General features: G+C 41.5%; 1 protein-coding gene across 2 annotated transcripts in view; it reads left to right on the forward strand.

The window, feature by feature from the left end:
* Positions 1–22,702, forward strand: part of MRRF (mitochondrial ribosome recycling factor) — a 52,881-nt gene extending 30,179 nt beyond the window's left edge. For both annotated transcript variants that reach the window (XM_069476748.1, XM_069476749.1), the window contains 2 exons: positions 13,962–14,121; positions 22,542–22,702. In XM_069476748.1, the coding sequence (XP_069332849.1) occupies positions 13,962–14,121; positions 22,542–22,619 (238 nt within the window). In that variant the 3' untranslated portion in view covers positions 22,620–22,702. The remainder of the gene's footprint in view (positions 1–13,961; positions 14,122–22,541) is intronic.
* Positions 22,703–23,587: the final 885 nt, after the last annotated feature.

Here is a 23,587-nt window from a genome sequence, read left to right on the forward strand (position 1 = left end):
TGAGGCAAGAGAGGTAGAAGATGAGGTCTGAGTGCAGTGAGGCGGCCAAATCATGTAAGGTCTTACAGACTGTTACAAGGATTTTGGCTTCTACCTGGAATGGAATAGGAAGTCATTAGAGGGTTTTGAGCAGGGGAAGTGATACAACTTAGGTTTTGAAAGGATCATTCTGGCTGCTATGTTGAGAATTATACTATAGGGAGGTAAGGGTGAGAGCAGGGGACCAGTTAGGAGCTATTGCAGTAATCTGGGCAAGAGGTGATGATGGCCTGGATTAGTGTTGTAATGGTGAGTTGGTGAGAAATGATTGAATTCTGGATAAGTTTTGAAGGAAAAGCTGCTAGGGTTTGCTGATGGATTGGATATGGATTTAGAAAGAGAGGACTCAAGGATGGTTCCAAGGTTTTTGGCCTGAGCAACTAGAAGTGTGGAGTCACCATTTACTGAGATAGGGCAGACTGTGGGAGGACAGGGTGGGTGTAAGGGAAGAGCGGGTTTTGTCCATATTTATTTTGAGATGCTGCTGGGCATCTAAGTGGAGAGGTCAGATAGACTGTTGGATATATGAACTTGGGGTTCAGAGGACAGGTGTGGGCTAGAGAGAGAAATTTGGGAGGCCATGAAATTAGATGAGATTACTTTAGCAATTAAATGTAGATATAAAGAGAAGAGGTTTGGGGACTGAGCTTTGGACACTTCACTTCAGGGTTTAGGGTCAGGGAGAGGAGGAGGAACCAGCGAAGGAGACTGAGAACAAGTGGCCAGGGAGGTAGGAGGAGAACTAGGAGAGTCGGTGGTGGAGGGGGGAGTCGGTGGTGGAGGGGGGTGAGAGTTGGTGGTGGAGGGGGGTGGTCCTAGAAACCTAGTGAGGAGAGTGGCTCAAAGAGGAGGGAATGATCAGCTCTGCTGGGTCCTGCTGATGGGTCAAGGAAGGTAAGATCTGAGACTTGATCATTGGACTTAGCAACGTGATTTATTTATCAGTCAGTCCATCTCTGTGCTATAAAGGAAAGCACAAGGGCTTTGGAGTTAGACAGATCTGGGTTCAAATCCCTGTTCTGTCATTCTCTGGGTATGTCAGTTTCGGTCTTCTGAGAAGCAGAGGCCAGAACAGAATTAGATGTGCAAGAAATGTATTGCAGGAGATGTTCAAAAGACAAAGGGGAGAGGGAGCAGAAGTAGACAGGGTGCAGGTGTGACACTGGTGGAGAATGGAAAGGAGGAAGATTGCCGGGGAGGAGACTGACACTGCAGTGCAGCTCTGGGGCTGTTCCTGAGCAAAGACTGCCCCCACAGGGGGCCCATTTGGGCGTAGTGGCCTGGCTCTAGTACCTCTGCCATGCATGGTTCTTGGCTGGGAGCAGCACAGGGAATTTGGCCTCGGCGTGACCTCAGCACGAATGTCACAGTGGATCTGAAGGTGTGGGAGCTGGAAACTGTCAGGCATCTGTGCCCCTCGAAGCAGGCTCTTCTGGGGGGTGATCTGAGCATCATACCTCCATGCCCACTGCAGTGATCTTGGGCAAGTTGCTAAATTTTTTGAAGCTTTGGCTTCATTATCTATAATGGGAATAATTTTTGTGGTTTTGAGGAGTAGAAGGATATGATATGTGATGCTCATAGTGTGAGACCTGGCACATCATAGGTACTTAATCAATTTTAATTCCTTTATCTTATAGTATTTTTTAAATCTAATTCCCCCTGGTTAAGTTCTTGGAAACATCCTTTTTTTCTGATTAGTTGGGAGTAAAACCAATGATATTTTATTTCTGTTGGCTGATTTCTCTTTTAGTCTTTAAAGCTCTTCTTCCCTCTCTTTCCCACTAACCCCCTTCCCCGGCCCATGTTCATATTTTTCTTATCTTTCCCTCCATTTTTAGAGGTGGGAGGAGTTGAGTCATTATGTTGTAATTATCTTGGAATTTAAGTTGCTCAGGAATACTGTAGTTTGATTGTTAATAAGCATTTGGTTTGTTCTTTGAATGTGAATTATGGTGAACAAGACCTCCTGGAAGGTGTATCCCAAATAAGAAAATCCAGTGACTAGTCCTGCCTGTAGTGTGAGATTTGCTTTATGTTCCTGACAAAGGTGAGGGGCCTTGGCTGTCCTTGGCACCCTTAGCCCACTGAACTCTTTCCCAGGACCTCATGATGGTTGGTTAATTGCCATCATCAGCTCCCTCTGGGCAATGTTGGGGATGATAGACCTTATGCCTGGACTGGGCTCCTTCACCCAGACTTTGTTCTGAGATGATAGGAAGGAGAATTCTACTTAGCATCAGACCAGGCAGTTTCCCAGATAACGATAAAAAGTGCTGAGTTACAGTTCCCCCAGCCTAAATTCTCTTTCTCAAGTGTTTTTTCCCTGTCATATGCTGATGTGCAGTTTCTCATGCATGATGACCAGGTTTTTCCAGGGAGAGAGCAAGCTGGGTAAGGCATGGTAGGATGGTCCCCAGGCTGCATTAAATGCAGAGGAGTGGCTGTGTGTAGCCAGGGAGAGCCAGAATTAATAGCTAAAGGAGCCAAGGTTATAGTCAGAAAAACCCTGAAAGAAAACTGTAAAAAGAGTTACGTGCCCTTAGGCTAGTTATTTCAACTCTCAGAGCGCTGAGCCTTGGTTTCCTCATCTGGAAAATGAGACAATAGCAATGTTTACTTTTGTGAAGATGTACTGGGAGAAACTCCTGTGAAAGGTAAAGGGAAGAGGCAGCAGGAGTAGACAGGGAGAGCCTTTGGCCTGCCGTGCAGATCTGACACCAGTGAAGAAAGAAAAGAAATTCAGTAAATGAGAGTTAATGGTATTTTAAATTGTCATTATCAAGTCAGCCATCGTTACTGAGTACTCCTGTGACCTTTTCTGCATAGTGATTGTTAACTGTTATGGGGGAACATTATCTTCACTGCCATGAGGGATGCTGCCTGTCATTAAGCTTTCTACCGCGGGTAAGTACTATTCAGTGATGAGAACTGGGTAGGTGAATGGCATTTTCAACAGCTTTATTGAGATATAATTCACCCATTGAAAAATGTATAACTCAGTGGTTTTTAGTACTGTATATTTGTAGAGGTGTGCAACCAGCTATAACCACAATTTTAGGACATTTTCACCATCACTCCACAAGGAAACCCTGTACCCACTAGCAGTCACTCCTCACTTACCTCCTAAAACCTCATGCAAGGGATTGCTGTAGGCAACCACTAATACTTTTCTGTCTCTATAGCTTTCTTGGTTTAAACATTTCATATAAATGGAATCACACAATATGAGGTCTTTTGTGACTGGCTTCTTTTACTTAGCATAGTGTTTTTAAGGTTCATCTACATTGTAGCATGTGTCAATACCTCATTCTTTTTTATTACCAAATAATATTCCATTGTGTGGATATACTACATTTTATTTATCTGTTCCTCAGCTGATGGACATTTAAGTTGTTTCTGCTTTTTGGCTATTGTGAATAATGCAACTATGAACATTACTGTATAAGTTTTTATGTGGACATACTTTCAATTCTCTCCTAAGATGTAAATCTAGGAGTAGAATTACTGGGTCATATGGTAACTCTATGTTTAATTTTTTGAGGAACTTTCCAACTTTTCTACAGGGACTGCACATTTTACATTCCCACCAGCAGTAATACGAATTCCTCCATCTCTTCACCAACACTTATTTTTATTTTTTATTATTACCATCCTAGTAGATGTGAAGTAGTATCTTATTATGGTTTTGATTTGTACTTTCCTCATGACTAATGATATAAAGCATCGTTTCATGTGCTTCTTGAGCATTTGTATATGTTCTTTAGAAAAATGTCTATTTCAGTCCTTTGCCCATTTTTTAATTGGGTTGCTTGTTTTTTTGTTGTTGTGTTGCAAGAGTTACTGTGTACATTTTTTTCATGGTGATCTCATTGTTTTGTTTTGTTTTGTTTTTCTTTGTCTGCCTAGAATACCCTTTTGAGATAGTTTAATACAGATGAGGAAACTGGGGATCAGCAAGTTTAAGTAACTTGCTCAGGGTCACAGATTAGTAAGTGGAGGAGCCATTATTTAAACTTGAATCCGTCTGCTTCCAAAGCCCATATTCTTGCTGTATTATCACATTGCTCCTTGGGCTGCTGACATAGAACCTACTTCCTTTCAGTTTTCTGGCCTCCTGTGCCAGCTGCTATATTGCTTTGTGGATCTTGTTACAGGGTAGTGTGCATAATTTTCACATTCCAGGAAATATTGGTAATACCCTTTTCTTACACGACTCACACACATACAGACCTTTAGGGATCTTGAAAGGAAAACAACTCAGAGATGAATGCCTAATGACCTGACTTGAGCTGGGGCAGCCACAAACTGCATTTGAGCAACTGCAGCTGCTTTTTCAGCCCTTTTCTTCCCACCGTCTGCTTGCCATTGCTGCTTTTACAGGGCCAGTCATTCTCCTGGATTAGTTTTAGTGCTGTTTCTTTCTACCTTCCAGCCCCAGGTGAGCCTCCATACAATTTTTGCATTGCCCGTCTTCTCCTGTTCAGTGTTGCCTCTCACCTAGCCTGTGGCTTTTTAGGAGTGCCTCTTGCTATTGCAGATCCCAAGTGTGTGGAATGGAGGCCCCCTCCCAGCACAGACATGCTGACTGAAACACACAAAGATGTGTAATTAGGAATCCAGAGCTGAGCATGGGCTGAAGAGAAAGTTGCCACCGACACTTATCCAAACATTGCACACAAAAGGACCTCTCCTGCCCCTCCCCAGTTCTTCGCTCTTATGTCATGCACCTATTTACGGTACCTAGCAGTTGCCTACCACAGGTCAGATCACTATTCCATTGCATTCCTCCATAGATTCCCTTTCTTTCTCCCCACTGCTCTTGGAATGTGTAGGGGAGCTGGAACAGTAGCAATGAATTGTATATCTAAGCAGGTGTTAATGTGAGAACAATGCTATTCTTAGTATAGCTGCTAGATTTGTCTAGCACCAACAAGGGAAGAAGTATAGCAGAATGCCTGAAATTCAGGAGTAGGACTACACTGGGGTCAAATCCCAGGTCTCCCAGGAACTTGGTGTGTAACTTTCGGCAGGTTATGAATCTCCGCTTTTCTAATCTGTAAAATCCAGGTGATACTACCACTAATGTCATAGGAGTGTTGTGAAAATTCACTGCGCTAATGCATGGGGAAAATATCAGTTCAAAGCCTGGCACATGGAAAGGGCCCCGCAACTGTTAGTTATCTTATTATTGAAGGAGAGCAGATGACACTGGGGTCAGATGACTAGACATATATAAGTTGGCCCTTACCATGATAATAATGAAGTCCCTCCTTATCTCCTTCTCTTGCTTTATTTTCTTCATAGCACTATGTGTCATTTTATCTACTTACTTGTTTACTATCTCTCTCTCTCCTTCCCTGGAATATGAACGCTTTGAGAAGAGAGAGGAAGAGCTTTGTCAGTTTTGTTCATTGCTGTATTCCTGACGCCTGTAACAGGGCCTAGCACATAGTAAGCATGCAATAATGCAATCAGTGTTCATGGAGTAAATGAATGTGAGCACTCACTGTGTGCTCACTGCTGTCCCAGGTGCTATTTGTGTATTAGATAATATATTCATAACAATCTTTTGAGGTCAGTATGTTGTTATCCCTATTTTACAGGCAAAGAAACTAAGTCACACAGGAATGGGGTTCTTTGTATCTAATGTCACACAGTTAATAGGTGAAAGAACAGGCATTCTTTCTCCACAGCCTGGGCTTGTAGCCACTATGCTATACTTTCTCCCAGTAGGAAGCATCACCATTATTTTTATTACCGATGTCATAGACAACTTAAAATAGTCCACTACCTACATATGCAAAGATCTCATTTGCTCATAACACTGTAGAGAAAGGTAGCATCTTTGTCTCCCTCATTTGACAGTTGAGGAAATAATAACATAATACACATCACCATGTACCAGCACATTTATTAACTTGCTTCATCCTCACAACAGTCCAATTAAGTAAATGGTATTATACACATTTGGCAGATGGGAAAGCTGAGGCAAAGAGGTAAAATTACTTGCCCAGGGCCACATAGCCAAGAAATGGTAGATATGGACCTCAAACCCTGACAGTCTGGCTTCAGAGACTGTTCTCTTAAGTGCTTTACTAGACAGTTTTCTTGCAGTTCAGAGAGGAAGTTAATGTCCACAGTTACTCAGCTTGTCAGTGGCAGAGCTAGGATTGGAAATCAGGTCTGCTTTGACCACCAAACCTGTGCTCTTTTGCATGTAAGTTGCAGCTGAGGCAAGAGTTGTGTCTACCTATCCTAGGACTCCTATCCCAGGACTTGGGTTTCCATCCTTTGAGGTGACAGGGAAGAAGACCACAAGTGACGTAAGCAAGGTCACTCATGTGCAGATGTGGAGCTGTGACCCCTGACCACAACTACCTTTCTCTTTCTGCTATGCGGGGCTTTATTTCAGGATGGCGTGTCTGGTTTAACCGGGCCTCCGCTGCAGGGCAATCCTTTGAAAGCAGGTGGTCAGTTGTGTCCCCAGAGAGAACTAAAATTACCACAGGAGGTAGAGGTCCTTCCAAAATGTGTGACTTCCTTGGGCTAGAAGGATACCTACAGAAGGTCTGATGTCTTAATGAGACGTAGGTGGAAGACGGGCCAGTGGAACGGGGGTGGGGGTGGTGTACCTAGAAGCATAGGAAATCTGGCTGGGCTATACAAACAAAAACATTTCCTTCAGGGACAGCAGCCCGAAGGCATTGGGCAGCTCCCTTCAGCAAACAATAAAGCAGGGCATCTGTCTGCTGCTGATTGCAGGCCAGTGCTCCTACTGGGGGGGGCGGTGTGGGGAGTCCCAGAAGCCCAGGGAGGAGGGGGCAAGGTTTCTCTCATAGGAACTGTCACAAATGTGCTTTGATATGCCATTCCTTGGAATTGCAGCTTCCTTCTCCCTTAGCCTTCTCCCCCAGCTGCTGGAGTAGAACTCGTGGTCCCCACTGGCCCCATTTCCTGCTGCTCTGTTCTGTTCTCATTCTGTCCCTCTCTACTGGCCATCTACTCAGTAGCTCAAGCTCCAAGTGACTAGATCCTTTTTGACTGTTTTCTCCCTCACCATTCATATTCTATTGTCCCCAAGTCCTGGAGATTCTTTCCTAAGAATAATACAGCCACCCTGTATTAAGCTGAGTGCATATGCAGTGGCAGTGTGCCAAGCCCCTGCCACTTATCATTTCATGTAATCCTCACTTCTACCTTCTTAGTAATATTCTTACTCCCATTTTATACATGAGAAAACTGAGTTTGGAGAAGTTGAGTAACATACTCAAAGTTCTGAAGCTAACAAGTGGCCAAGCTGGGATTCCAGCAATCAGGTCTTCTTGGCTTTTTAAAAGCATGTCCTTTCCACATTTTAAAGCCCCCTCTAAGTGACCAAAGAAGTGGAATGTCTGTTGCATTATAATTGTTTTTTGCTATCATTGCTTGAGCTGAGCATAGCTTCCTCTCATATGCACCTGGTGTATAGCTTTGTACATTTGTCCCATTCTCATTGAAACAATAGGAAGTATCATATCAGTCAGTGGGATGCTCTGTTGTGTGAGTTACCAGTGGGGCATGCCCTCTGCTCATTGTTCATGGGAACATGCTCAAGGAATTTTGCAGGAAGGCCCCCATCCAGGATGTTACTGGAAGATCTGCCTGGCAGAGTTTGTATAAAGTGTGACCCTGCCAGCTAAGCCAAAACCCCTGCCTTATGCTGGGAGGCTCTCTGACCCTAGCGGAAAAGGCTTCCTCACCAGCCAAGAAGCTGCAACAGGGTGGGTCCTGAGCTTCCCATTTACCTGCCTAGAGGCTTCTGGGCAGACTCTTGCCATGTGCTTAAATCTGGTTTGTACATTGCTGTCTACACAAAATACGAATATGATCAAGTTCCTCTGCTCTCCCTCCAAACTCTTCTGTGGTTCCATGTTGTTCTTAGGACAGTCTACTAGAATTCTTTTTTTTTTCACTTTTTAAAAATTGTGATAAAATATACATGAAAAAATTTATCATTTAGTCATATTTAAGTGTACAGTTCAGTTGCATTAAGTACATTGACATTGTTATGCAACTAATCTCCAAAATGCTTTTCATCCTGCAAAACTGAAACTCTCTTTATACCCATTCAACAACTCCCCACTTCAATCCTCTTTCCCCAGCTCCTGGTGACCACTGTTCTACTTTCTGTCTCTATGAATTTGACAACTCTAAGAACCTCATCTAATTGGAATCATATTAATACAATATTTATCTTTTTGAGTCTGGCTTATTTCACTTAGCATAATGTTTTTAATATTCACCCATATGATAGCATGTATCAGAATTTCATCCCTTTTTAAGGCTGAATAATATTCTATTATGTTTATTCCATATTTTGTTTAGACTCAATATGACATAGAAGGGCCTGCATAGTCTTGCCCTTGCCAACCTCCCCAGCTTTCTCATTTGGGATAGTCTTCACCCTCTACTTTCTGTACTCTAGCCTTTTTGGATCCTTCAGTAGCTGTATCCTTCTTACCTGGGGAAAAAGAGATATCTCCACATTTAGTTCCTGGAGTCCCAAAGAAAAGGTTGGTCTTACTCCCATACCCTGTTAATTATTTTCATAGAACTTTATATGTCTTTATAGTGTTTATGACAACTATAATTTATTGATTAATTTGGCATGTGTTTGTTTAATGACTGCCTTCCTTGCCAGACTGTAAATTCATGTATTTGATATTATCTTCCTTCTTTCTGCCATAGTGCCTGACATATAATAGGTGCCCAGAAATAACTATTGAATGAAGCTATGAATCAAATGAATGAGTGAATCCTGAAAAGAGAACATTTTAGGGCTATATTCTGGGAGCATTTGGATTTTAAAATGTATGTGAGATGTTAAAAATTACTAGTCAGATCTCAAAAAGTCATCTTGCTGTAGCTTAGATCTTTGCCCTGTCATTTATGTTGATGAAAACTTTCATGAATAAACTCTTCATTATTCGAATATGCTTCAGGGGTTCCTAGAACATGAATAACAAGAAGAAAGTCAGCTTACATTTTCTGAGTGCTTATTCTCTACCAGGCTTTATACTGGATGCTTTCCATGTATTATCTCTTCTAAGTCTCACAGTAACTCTGAAAGGGAGGTGCTATTTTTTTTTTTTTTAATTTCTATTTCCAGATAAGAAGACCAGGGCTCAGAGAGTTTAAATAACTTGCTTAAGGTCACTCAGGCTGTAAAGTGGCAGGCCCAGAAGTAGGGGTGGAGCTGAGCTTTGAAGCCTGAGATAGAGCACCACCCCTGCGCCAATGCTCTTCCCCACACCAACTGGAGTAGTCTCTTTTTATCTGTTTTATAAACGGAGCCTCTGCCTTGGTTTTTTTTGAAGCTAGGGTTTTGTGGCTAAAAAAGAATTTGAAAAGTCCAGGCCTGCAGAATATGTTTGACCCCAATGTACCCTTTTCAGCCTAATACTCTCCCACCATTACCACTCCTACCATGCTTCTCCCGGACAGAGAATCATGGTTTTTTCCATCTGTCTTCTGTAACTAACAAGTTACTGTGTATCTCCAAGGCAGTTTCCAAATCTCAAGGCAGAAAAGTTGTATTTTCTGCACTCTCCTCCCACAGCAGGTCCATCCCTCTGTCCTAGCAGCAGTCATACCCTAAGTAGGAGCTGACAGGTTTGTCCCCACCACTTGACTGAGCCTCTGGAAAAGTTGGACCAGGCCTGCCTCCTCCCTGGAGCTCCTCAGCCTGGCCCAGGATCTGGCACAGAGCACAGGGGCGGGGCTCAACCAGGGCTTGATGAGCAAATGCATACCAAGTTAGAGTGGGTGCTCAGAACCAGCCGGCTGAGTTCAGAAGCCTGGAATGTAAACTCCACTGTACACTCACAGAACCCCATGAATGTGAGGTGGAGATGATCAGATGTATTAATCACTGGTTTGGAAAGGAATGAAAATATTTCCACAATACAATATGTTTCTTTCTGAAACAGACGCCCTCATTCTTTCATGAGGAAATAATTAAGTGTGTTTGATTAAAACATTCATAAACACTATCATTTGTTTAAGGCTACTATATGCTGCTCTCTTTATTAATACTTTATATCTGTTATGTGTGCTTCTCCCAGTCACCCTGTAAGGTGTCTTTTTTTTTTTTTTTTTTTTTTTTTGAGACAGAGTGTCACTTTGTTGCCCTGGCTAGAGTGAGTGCCGTGGCATCAGCCTCGCTCACAGCAACCTCAAACTCCTGGGCTTAAGCGATCCTACTGCCTCAGCCTCCCGAGTAGCTGGGACTACAGGCATGCGCCACCATGCCCGGCTAATTTTTATATTTTTAGTTGGCCAGATAATTTCTTTCTATTTTTAGTAGAGACGGGGTCTCACTCTTGCTCAGGCTGGTCTCAAACTCCTGACCTTGAGCGATCCACCCGCCTCGGCCTCCCAGAGTGCTAGGATTACAGGCGTGAGCCACCGCGCCCGGCCTAAGGTGTCTTTTTTATCTTCATTTTAGAGATAAGGAAACTGAGGCTCAGAGATACTAAGTAGCTTGCCCAAGGATAGTCAACTTTTGAGTGATAGTTGTAGGAATTAAACTGGTCGGACTTCATACCAGTGCCTTGCTATCACCCTGACTGCTTCTGATCCTGCATTTTAGATACCTTTCAGCTCAACACCCTGAACCAGCACACACGTACCCTTCTTCCTCTCAGCCCTTGCTCTGCCCAGCATCCCCTCCCCCACCACTGCACTCCCCTCTCCATTGCCTTGTAGTATCTTTTTGGTTATTGCCTCTGTATCTGCATCCTGAAACGGAAATACTCTTGGCAATGTCAATAATAATTGGACACTGTTATATGTAAAAACTGGTGTTAATAGTATAGTAATGTCACTTTTGCATTAATACATACAAAATAATTCATTTTACTAAGGCCAAATTATGTATTTTATGATTTCTTTATACAGCCTTTTATACTTAAGATTTTTTTGAGTTCCATTTTATATTTTTTAAAATGTATGTTTTTTTCCTCCATTTAAAATATAATAGGGGGGTGGGGGGGCAAGCGCAATATACATAACCTAAACTTTTGTACCCCCACAATATGCCGAAATAAGAAAAAATATATATATAACAATGTGAAAAGAAAAGTTGGTTAAAGTTTTTTCTTTTATTAAGGGTTTTCTAAACAGTGGAATACCTATTTCAAATTACATATGAAATACAAGATTGAATTATTTCAATAAGGTTTATTTGGAGAAGTTTAAGAGGTTTCTTACAGACTTAGATTCATTTATTTTCTGCCCCTCTTAGTATTTCAGCAGGATTAAGTTTTTTGAATCAGTGGATCAAGTTTTAATTTTCCTGTTCCTTCCTTATACTGACATATGCTTTGGCAGAACAAAAAAGAGACCTAAACATGTCAGCATGATTTTTGTTCAATGAATTAAAAACCATAAAAGTAACAAGATCTGATCCAAATCCCTAAACTCCTGACATGGTGGTTTTGTCCTTTTCAGTCCCAAGCTTCATATTACTAGCTTTGAAAAGCTTTCTACTTGGAAGCAGAAATAATGGCAGCAGTGCATGATTTATTTGAAATAGATTACAAGGGGTAGGCAGCACGGAGTAGTAGAAAGAATACAGGCCAGCAAGACCTGGATTTGAATCCCAGTTCTGTCACTCAAGCCCGTGGGCAAGTCACTTAACATCTGTGAGCCTCAGTTTCTTCATTGGAAACAGAGATATTCGCTCTACTTTGAAGAGTTGTGAGGATCAATGAGGTAATATACTTAAAGTACTCAGCTGGCATAGAGGAGCTTAATAATGGTAATAATTGGGGTCATTTTTATTTTGAGAATACCTTCAAGTAGCTGAATCCAGAAGGATTTATTTATAACACAACTGTTCGCTTCAGAGCTTATCTTTTCTCAAAAATTTTTAATTTTTTTTTTTTTGTCATCAGAGAAGATACATCAGGTAGATGCTACTAAATCTTAAACAGCTGCTCATTACTATTCCACACTGAACATATACCCAGAATTTGGGATTTTCCTTCCTTGGCAAGAACCACATTGATTTGAGGGTCAGGAAGCATGAGCATGTCCATTTCAGGACCTGGAGGTGGAGGAATTTTGTCATCTGAGATAAGGCTGGCTTTTGAGACAGCCTAGCCTAGGTTTGACTGGGTTTGACTTTGTATAAGATACCAAACTTCTTTGGGCTTCATTTTCCTCATCTGTAAAATGGAGTTCATAATCTTATAAGACTCTCCATGAAATCGCTTCCCAGCCTCTTTTCTTGTCACTCCCTTTGTTATCTGTACTCTCGCCAATTCCTCAAATGAAACATGGGCTCTGCAGCTTAAAGCCTTTATGCATGCTCTTTCCTTCTAGAAATTCCCCCTTGCTGTGCCAGTACTGGCAACTTGCACTTAAACTCTTCAGGTCCTAGTGTGATATAATATATTAGTCAAGATAGGAGGGGTTGTGCTGCAGTAACAAGCAATCACAAAACCTGTGAGGCTTATAATAAGAGAAGTTTAGTTCTTACTCATGCTGCGTGGTGGGCGCTGCTTATCATAGTCACTCTGGGACCCAGGCTGATGGAAGCTCTATCTCAACTTGTACTGTGGCCAAGGGAAACAAATGTGGTAGAGCACGCATCGCCTCTTAAAGCTTCTGTCCTGAGGCGACACCCATCACTTCTGCTCACATTTCATTGGCCAACATGAATTATTAGCCTGACTTCAGAAGGGGTGGGGAAATGTATTCCTACTATGTGCCTGGAAGGATGAGAACCAGAATGCTAGTGAACAGACCTAAGGACTATGACATTTTAGATATCATTTCTTCAGGAAAGTCTCCCCTTACTGCACCCACCTGAAACTCGGACAGTTCCCAGTAAGTATGCTGAGCGTCTTCTGCATTCCTGTGGCACCTCATACTTCCCGACTTCCCTTACCACAGCACTTCTGACACCCTATTGCAAATGTGTCTTGTCTCTTATGAGCCAGACAGAGGTCTGTCATGTTCATCATATTACCCTCAGCACCCAATACAGGTTTTGTAGGTAATAACTCAGTTTGTATATGACGAAGAAAGGAAGGCAGAGCAAACATGCTGGGCTACTTTAGTGGGTTTTTGTGATGATTAAATATAAAATAGAAATCATAATAGCTGCTTCATATGGTTGTGAGGATCAGTGTATAAAGTGCATATCCCAGGGGTTTATTGTAGGCCCTGGATATGTTCATTGTTGTTAATGATGAGGTCGTTAACTGACACTTATTAGGCATTTATAATGTGCTAGACACTCTCGTGGGTACCTTATGGAAGTTAACTGGTATAGTGGTTCTCACATGTTATGTTGGGACTCATGTTGTGTCCTGGCCAGTTTTGAGATGATTAACAAGTCATTTGTTATAATAATTGTGAAGATTCTGAAGCTTGCTACTTATTTTATGTTGAGTGATTTAGAGATGGGTGAGAAAGAGGTAGAGTGATAGCTAATCATTGATTCCTTTTTTTGAGCACTTAAAATGTGCCAAGGTCAGTGCTAAATGATTTACATGCATCATCTCATTTAATCTTTATATCACCCCTTAAGACAGGTGCTGATACAATCCCCATTAGACAGACAGGAACTCTTAGGAGAGGAAGTCAGTTTTGCTTCTCATAAGGGGCATGGAATTTGAGCCCAGGTTGGCCTAGACGCCCTGGCTCATGCTTTTAAACAATAGTCTGACTGGGGCTCTCCTAGCCTAACTTGCCAGGCATTCTTCTTGACCTCGAGCGTGCCCATGGCATGTGTCAGGACTATGAAGATCAGCTGACAGAGAGCAAAGTTACACACTGCTGAACTGGTAAACAGAGTGATGTTAAATTCTTGACTGACAGTTAACAACAAATAGAATGATTTTGTTGCATGTGTTTTTTTCTCTTATCAGAGTAACCAGGGAGCACAGGGAAATGCTGGTGAAACTGGCCAAACAGCACACCAACAAGGCCAAAGACTCTTTAAGGAAGGTTCGCACCAATGCGATGAATAAGCTGAAGAAGTCAAAGGACAAGACCTCAGAGGACACCATTAGGCTCATAGAGAAACAGGTACTATTGTCAACAGATGTAGTAGTGTCTGTGTATCTGACGCATGGAATCATTTGCTCATGTCTGAAGTGAGGACAGTTAAAGCAGAGTAGCCCTAAGTCTTTTATTCACATGATCAGCATCAACTTGCATATCTATTCTAGGCCTAGCTGTGTGCTGGAAACTGGGAAGGATCCATGGAGGAGGATGAGATACTATTGACCTTTTACTATGTACCAGGCTTTGTGCTGAACACTTTATATTACTTCATTTATCCGCATCTCTACAAAACTGTGTAAGGGAGGTAGTGAGGAAACTGAGGTTCAAAGAAGTTAAATAACTTGCCCAAAGTCACACTGCTGATAGATGGTAGGAATGGGATCGACACAGGCAGACTGATTTCAGAGCCTATATGCCAATGCTCTCCCCTCTGTTTTCAGTGTGCTGCATAGTGGCACTTAAACAACTCTTAAAGGAGCTATTGGAGTAGAGACAAGGGAGAAAGGATTAACCACATGGGCAAAGGTACAGTGATATAAAAGAATGTTGTTCAGTTAGATTATTGGGGCTTGAATCTAGGTTGACATTAGGGAATAAATAGAGAAAACAGAGTGGCCAGATCATAGAAGGTCTTGTATCTATCCCAGGTTGAGGAGTTTGAACTTTAACATATCCGGAAGTTCCCACATTGGTTATGCATGTATATTAATCATCTATGGCCACAATAATGCTACATAACAAACTACCTCCAAACCCAATGATTTACAATATCAAAGCATTATTTCTTATTCTCATTTCTGTGGGCTGGCTGGGGTATAGCTGTTCTAGACTGGTCTCAGTGGGCTCAGTGGCTCCAGATCTTGGACTGGGTTCAAATCTGCTTTATATATCTCTCAGTCTTTGGAAGTCAGCAGGTTTCCCGGAGCATATTTTCATGGTAACAGCAGGTGCCAAAAGCATGAGCCCAACCACTTGAGCACATTTTAAGCACCTGCTGTTGTCGCATCCCGTTGGCCAAAGCAAGTCACACAGGCCAAGCCCAGTATCATTGGTGTAGGGAAGGAGTAAATATGTTCATGGAGGTCTGGGGGAGGGAGTGAATATTTGCTGAACAATATCTAATCTACCACAGTACCATAATCACTTGGAAGCTTATAAAAATACAGGTATCTAGGGCTTCATTCACAGAGAGGGAGTCAGTGAATCTGGATTGGGGACTAGGAAACTATATTTTTTTTGAGACAGAGTCTTTCTGTGTCCTGGGTAGAGTGCAGCGGCATTATTGTAGCTCATTGCAACCTCAAACTGCTGGGCTCAAGCCATCCTCTTTCTTCAGCCTCCTGGGTAGCTGGGACTATACGCATGAACCACAATGTCTGGCTAATTTTTCTATTTTTAGTAGAGCTGGAGTCTTGCTCTTGCTCAGGCTGGTCTAGAACTCCTGATCTCAAGCAATCCTCTGCCTCAGCTTCCCAAAGTGCTAGGATTACAGGCGTGAGCCACCATGCCCAGCCCAGGAAGCTGCATTTTTAAATGCATCTCAGGTGATTCTCATACAGTAATGCTCTTGAAAGATTTTTTTCCAGACAATGGGAAGATCACATCTGTATTTATGAAAGATGACTCTAGTAGCCAGGTAGAAAACGGATTGTAGCGGGCAAGACTGGAGGCAGGGAGACCAGGGAGACTGCTGCAGAAATCCAGCCAGTAAGTGTTGATGGCCTGAACCTGCGTAGTACCAGTGGGAAATGAAATAGGAAGATGAATTTACCAGTATTTAGGGGATATAATTAGTAATATTTAATGTAATATAAAGGGCTTGATAGTTCCCAAAGCCTATTTGTCCACAATGAAAGCATTATTTTAGGAAGATTGAATAGGAGTGTAGGCAGGATGGGGAGTGAAGGAGTGAGAGGCAAGGAGAGCCACTAGGGAACCCCTCGAGGAGGCCATAAATTGACTAGCTGTTCCCCTTCTTCTGGACCAACAGTTAGAATGCTAATTATAGGCCGGCCACAGCAATCACCTGGGGAGAATTTTAGGTGGATTCCTGGGTCCTGTTCCTGCATTTTCTGATTCAGTAGGTCTGCCTAGGAATGTCTTATTTTTAAAAAGCTCCCCAGGTAATTCTACAAACGCAAATGTGGAAGATAATGACCTAGAAACCTTATAATACACCCCTGTAATGGCACCAGAGTTAGAAAAAGATAATTTTGTACTTCATGTTCTTTGACCTTGGGGAACTTATTTGACTCCTTAGAGTCTGACTGTTCTGTGAAAAGGGATTGGTAATTTCTACCTTGAAGGGTTTTCCCTGGGATGCTTAAAAAGCACCATTTGCATACCTGGCACCTCCCCTCTTGCCATCTTTCTGCCCTCCTCTTTCCCTGCATCAGCTAAGAGAAGTTCGTAGATTGGGCTGGACTTTGCTGAGCACTGATCAGGCCTCGTAATAGTCTGGGCCCTGGCTCCAGCTGGGCCAGCTCCTTGTCTGTCTCCTAGGGGATTTCCTCTCTACAGTTGACAGTTTGCCTTTCATTACTTCCTGGTGGTAAGCCCGGGACCTCTAGGGCCTGCCAGGCACTCCTCACTCAGCAAGTCAGGGCATCTGCCTCAGGGACCAGAGCCCACCACTCCTTGAAAAAGGAAGAATGATCAGATAACCAGCACTCTTGACAAAGTCCTTGCTGGAAGGCTTCACTCATTAGCAGTGGCTTTTCACCATCCTCTTCAGATTAGATTTTTTTCTTCAGTTCTTCATCCTGTTGATTATTATTACTTTTTCAAAGTGAAAATAGCTTAAGTTTTTCTGATACTAAACTAATGCATGTTTAAAAAGGAATGAAGAAAGTCATTGAAATCTCATCACTTAGAGATGACCATTAACATTTTAGCGCAGACCTTCAAGTTATCTCTTTAAGCATGTGTATATTACAAGAAGAAAAATCATACTATATATCATGTAGTATATCATAGATATCTTTCCAGTGCAAAAATCTTTATTGAAGATAACATTTAAATGTTAATTCTTACCATTATTGTTAATAACTTCATCTACTGTCATGTGGTTAAAAGTTTGGGCAGGAAAATATTCAGGGGACAGCCTTGTATACACTTCATTTTGTTCTTTTTCCCTGTCAGAAAGTACCAAACTGGAGTTTTTAGTGTGTGTTTTTTGCTTTTTTTTTTTTTAATATAAACAAGGCTATAGCTGATTGTTGCTCGTCAAACAGTTTTTAACAATTTATTTACTTTTTGTTCCTCATTATCAAAGTAATGTATGCCCATTGTAGAAAATGTAGAGTACAAAAGACTGTTTAAAAAAATGGGGAAAAATTCACCCAATAATCCTACATCACAGAGGCAACTGCTCTTAACATTTTGGAATATTTCTTCTTTCTTTTTTTTTTTTTTTTAACTATATAGCTTTAACATGATTGAGAACGTATAGTATATATACAATTTTGTATTCAGCTTTTAATTTTCTGTTTGTCATTAAAGGCATTAGCATTTTCTCGTGCCTTGAAAAACTTTGTAAACAGCCATTTCTAAAGGCTTCTAAATAGTCCGTGTTGTGGTTATACCCATAATTCACTTTCATAAGCCCTCTTTTTGGACATTTGGTTTATTTAAACTTTTTTTGTTATTATAAGTAAGGTTGCAGTGAATATCTTTATATATGAATCTTTGTTGAGATGATTTCCTTAGGATAGGAGTCCCAAGTGTGGAATTACTGCACAAAGGGAATTCATTTTTAAGGTTCTTGCTATGTACTGCCTAAATCACTTGCAGGGTTTTTAGAATGTGTGTGTTTTTTAAAAAATGTTTGCCTTTTATGACCCCTAACACTTGAAGCTATAATTTTTAATGTGAGCTTAAAATGTTGCTTATCTTGAAACTATTGCTTTTATTACCACATTCTGTAAAAAGATTAAGTTCTTCTTTGTATAAATTTATAGAGCCTTTCTGGAGTATAATATGGCAATATGTATCAAAATCCATACATTTCTGATTCAGTGACTTAGGAATTTATCCAAAACAAATTGTCCAGAATCTTATCTATAGGGATGTTCATTGATGTATTAGGTGTAATAGTAGAAAACTGGAACACTGTCTCATTTCTGACAGTGGGAAAATAAATTGTTTTATATTCATTGGAATCTATATAGAAAGACAGTTATAAAAATATTTTATAGACATGGTAAATTTTTTTGGAATTTTTCTTAAAGAGGTTATACAATAGTATTGTCATTTCATTTTTATAAAGAAACATTACATGTACATAGGGTTGGCAGCTTATGCACATCAAAATATATTAAAGGTGGTCATTTCAGGTGAGGGGATTATGAACAATTTTGATTTTATTTTTAAGGCAGTCAAATTTAGCAGTGGGGGGTTATATACCAACTTTAGTAACACTAATGTTAATAAGTTCTGATAACCCACTACCATTGGACCAGCCAAGATTTTCTTGTTTTATTTTCCAAAAATTTTTTGAGGTCAGACTTTTTTTTTTTTTTTTTTTGAGACAGAGTCTCACTCTGTTGCCCAGGCTAGAGTGAGTGCCGTGGCGTCAGCCTAGCTCACAGCAACCTCAAACTCCTGGGCTCAAGCGATCCTACTGTCTCAGCCTCCCGAGTAGCTGGGACTACAGGCATGCACCACCATGCCCGGCTAATTTTTTCTATATATATATATTTTTTAGCTGTCCATATAATTTCTTTCTATTTTTAGTAGAGATGGGGTCTCGCTCTTGCTCAGGCTGGTCTCGAACTCCTGAGCTCAAACGATCCGCCCACCTCGGCCTCCCAGAGTGCTAGGATTACAGGCGTGAGCCACCGCGCCCGGCCGAGGTCAGACTTTTAAAAACTTTATTATAAAAATATTTCTTTCATCTTTGGTATATAAGAATGAAATGATTCGTTTGTAGGTCCTATCCCTGCAATCATGTTTGACCCCCAAATTCCCTCAACAACCCCCCAGCTTCCCAACCCCAAGTCCAGGCCAGCTCTGCTAAAGAAATACTAGTGTCTTCCCACTTAGGACTCTGACATCTGCCAGCCTGCTGTTTCACCTTCACTTTAGTTTGCTGTAAATGGGCCTGCTGAACATTAAAGCACTTGGCAGAAGCCATCAGTGACTCTGGCCAAGATCCTTTCACTGCTGCCTTTCTCTGAGAAACAGAGCTGCTCTGAAATGGGGGGAGCTCGGTGCTGGTGGAGTTGAAGGAAGGGAGGGCTCCCCACCAACTGAGTGAGGCAGTGGGTGTTCCGAGCCAGGCCTTGGGAACGATGACGCATACGCAGGCCTGCCCCAGAGGTGTACTCTGTGCTCCTGCCATCCGCCTTTTTCTGTCCCTGCCTTTCATTTTCCTGAACTTGTAAGTAGCAAATGTGATGATGGTGACAATGATGATGTTGATGATGATGTTATACTCTTTGTGAGGCAGCATATTATAATGGAAAGGGCTCTTGCTTTGGAGTCAGACAGTCCTAGATTAAAATCCTAGCTCTTCTGCATCTTAGCTGTTAAGGCTTCACCTTCCTGAGCCTCTGTTTTCTCCATCTGTAAAGTGAGCAGTAGTGCTTGTCTCACAGCATTGATATGAAGACCAAATAATGCAACATACTTAAAAGTGGGTCATATGGTTGCTGGTCCTCAGTAATTGTTCACCCTATGTATTTATCCTACTCCTCTCTTCAACCTTGTGACGTTAATGATTGTAACAGCATGCCTGGAATGAGGAAGGACTAGGCCAGCGCTGTGGACCGCCACAAAGAAAATAGCATCACACTGGCCATCAGAGTGGTGAGTTCTTGGCTCAGCAACACCACTGACTTGACCTTGGGCAGATGAGTTAGCATTCTGTGCCTTAGTTTACTCCTCTGTAAAATGGGGATACTACCTGTTCTACCTGCTTAATAGAGGTTATGTGAGGTAGTTGGATTTGAATGACGTAACAGAGGACAAAACAGGTAAAATCAATGTTCATTAATCAGGTAAAATTAATGTCTATAATATGTTAAAGAGAGCTAATAGTATTCATGTGTTATAAGGATTATGTGCAGTAATGCATGTAAAATTTTAGTCAAGTGTCTGGCGTGCAGTAAGTACTCAGTAAGTAGAATCCGTTGTTGGTAGTGGTGGTGTTAATCATCGATATTTTAAGAAGTCTGATGATTATGGAAAAGATAAATTTGCAGGCAGACTGTCTTCAAGGGTACTTTGTGCCTATATTATGGTAAAAAGTAAATATTTTCATTGATTGATTAATTGGATAAGAAATCAGGAAGCAATAGTAAAAATCATAGTAACACAACCAGTATTTGTGTAGCAAATAACCAGTTTAAAATGTGCTTGTATATTCATGATTTTGTTTAAACCTCACAACTACTCTCTAAGGAAGGGACTAGTATTCTCATTTGATAGATGAGGAAACTGAGACTCAAAGTGGGAAAATGACTTGCATATTTTTACTCCACTGAGAATTTTTTTTTTTTTATACTTCCCACTTCTTGGCACCACTGAGAATTTAGCCTAGAACCCACATTATCAAATTCTTACCCTAGGTACTCTCCCTCTTCCCATCCCCATCCCTGCCCGCAGACTAGCATCAGAGCCATTTTTCCAAAGGAGGCATGTAGCCTTCATTCCTGGCTGTCCCAGGCTGCCAGCCTGCAGGTGCCGTGGCACTGCTAGGCACCACGCCACACCCATGCCAGGCAGCTGCAGAGGCAGAAGCATCTCAAGGGTTTGTGGCTAGCTGAGTGATGAGGGACTAAGCTGCCAGTCTGAGGCCAGCCCCTTTGCCAGAGTGTCTGGCAGCCCTAGGAGCTTTGCTTTTCCAGCTGAAACGTGCGCAGTTGCCATGGTAAGAGCCTGGCTGTGCCTCTGCCTGGGACCAATTGCTCCCAGTCCTTTTTAGTTTCCACTCTAAATGTATTTAGTTTCTAATTCCTAGCCAAGGCCTGCGGTCTGCACATAAAGATGTCAAGCAGCCACCATGCTACTGAGCACACATATGCTGGGCATCAGACTGCTGCCTTCAAAGTTTCCTGCCTTCGGTCCCATTAGACATAGGAGGAAGGCTGCAGCACCTACTGAATTGTGTTGTTTTTCATTCTTAGAAAGAGTACCTGTTTATTGTAGAGAATTTGAATAATATAAGAAAATACAGAAAACTTTATTCACATAGTAAATATTTCCTAAGAACTTGCTATGTGCTAGGTCCTAAGCTGGATGTAATGAATATAGACACGAATAATACATTGCCTGTCTTCCCATTACTAAAAGATAACCACTGTTAATATTTTGGTAAGTTTCCTTCCAGTTGTTAAAAATATGCAGGTTTTTTGTTTACATATTTTAGAGATCATTTCTACTACATACATATACAATTTTGTATCCTGCTTTTTCCCTAGTTCAAGGATAACATCAGCATGTTTCCATATTATAAATAATATCTTGAACCATGATTGAAAAAATTTTTTTCTGATTATAAAAGCAGTCTATGCTTGTTTAAACCATTCAGACATTTCAGAAATATATACTAGACCGTTATTCATATTTATACCCTATACATAAGAAATAGTCTTAACCATTTTTAATGACTGTATGTATTCAACTACTTCCCCATTCTGTAACTTTAGATTTTCTGATTTTTCATTATTAAAAATTAAGCCGAGATAAATATCTTTGTGTATAGCAAAAGTTTTTAGATCTTATTCATGTGATAATTTCCTAGTTGAGAGATTTTGGGTTTAAATGGTATGAACATTTGCATCAGTTTGAATTTTTATCAATGATATATGAGCTTATCCATTTCACCATAGCTTACTGTCATTGAATATTACAATTAAATTACACAACATCAAAGTTTGCTAACTATGATACCTGAATTATATATTGTTTTAATTTGCATTTCTTCAGTGTCTGTTGAATTTTCCATGTTTGTTGACGAAATGTACTTCGTCTTTTTTCAAGGCATTTCTTCTTCTGCTTGACTATTGGTATCTTAATAGTCTTATTATCAATTTGCATGAGGTGAGGGCTTTATATAGCAAGATGTCTGAGGTGTAGGAAATTCTAGAGGCACATTAAGGGACAGATAAGGCTGGCTTCTTTGTATGGATAATAGGTAAGAGTTTTGGGTTGTGAAATCAGACTACTGTGGATTAAATATTGCTACTTGCCAGCTGTATGTCCTGAATAAGTGATCTAACTCCCTTAATTTTCTTATCTGCAAAATGGGGATAATAGTATCTATCTCATGGGCTTGCTATTAGGAATTAATTAATAAGAACGTATATATAAAGTTCTTAGTAGAGTGCCTGCTACCACTATTACTACTTCTCAGATAACCTCTTCATATTTCTGGAGTATTATCCCCCTACCCTTTTCTAGACCCATTTATCGGGCTGTTTCATTTTGTGTTCTTGCAGATCAGCCAAATGGCCGATGACACAGTTGCAGAGCTGGACAGGCATCTGGCAGTGAAGACCAAAGAACTCCTTGGATGAGAGTCCACCAGCGGCCAGCAGCACTCCAGAGTGAATCCCATGGGTGGCAAATTGGCACCCCCAGCCCCCATCCACACGGAAGGCTGTCCTTGTGAGGCCCAGCCTTCCAGTGGAACACTCAGACTTGTTCATTCTCTTCCTCCTACCCCTTGCCCTCCCCCATTCTGCTCCAGGCCCCTGGCGTGGATGGCCCTCAGAGAATATCTACACTGCCAGAGGGCCTTTACTTGGGATTTGCCTTGACTGTGATGTCACCAAGGGACTGGGACCACTGGCAGGCTTAGTACTGCCTGCTCCTCATCTCAGGAGCCTCCTTTTCATTTAGGCCCTGTCCCCAGTCTTGAACTCTGCTTGAACTGATGTGGGCCTTCACCTGTGACTGGACATCTTTGCTAGAGGCCCATTTTCACCAAACAATGAAATCTAAATAAATTGGAAAGAATACCAACCACAAAAGAAAGGACAGAATTGGTCTGGATTGATAGCTAAAGACCTGCATATGAAGCAACCAGAACAGTACTTTTGCCTCAGGGTCACCCTCACGCATGTGCTTTTCTCTGCCTGGCCCACTCTTCTACTCCTTCCCTGTTCACCTCCAGGTTTCAGCTTGGATATTATGTCCTTTGCGAGGTCTTCCTTTCCCACCTCACCTAGGACCCCTGATACTGGCTCTCATAGCACAGTCCACTGCTTTCATCTGAACCCTAAGTATTCTTTCTGCTAATTAGTCTGTATATCCTCAGAACCTAGCGTAATGCCTGGAGCATAGTAGGCATTCTTCTGTTTGTGCTGTGAATAAATTTCACACAGCAGCTACCCAGCAAATGCTGAGTTCTCTTCTTTCTTTCTGGTCTTAACACCATCTTTCTGTCATTTTCCACACTTGCCCTCGTCCTCAACAATCACCTGATAATGTAATACCATCCATTGCTTGACAGACAAGTGGTTTGTTGTGGCTCATCTTTGGG

Source organism: Eulemur rufifrons, chromosome 7 (genome assembly GCF_041146395.1).
Source record: "Eulemur rufifrons isolate Redbay chromosome 7, OSU_ERuf_1, whole genome shotgun sequence".
NCBI classification, from domain to species: Eukaryota; Metazoa; Chordata; class Mammalia; order Primates; family Lemuridae; genus Eulemur; species Eulemur rufifrons.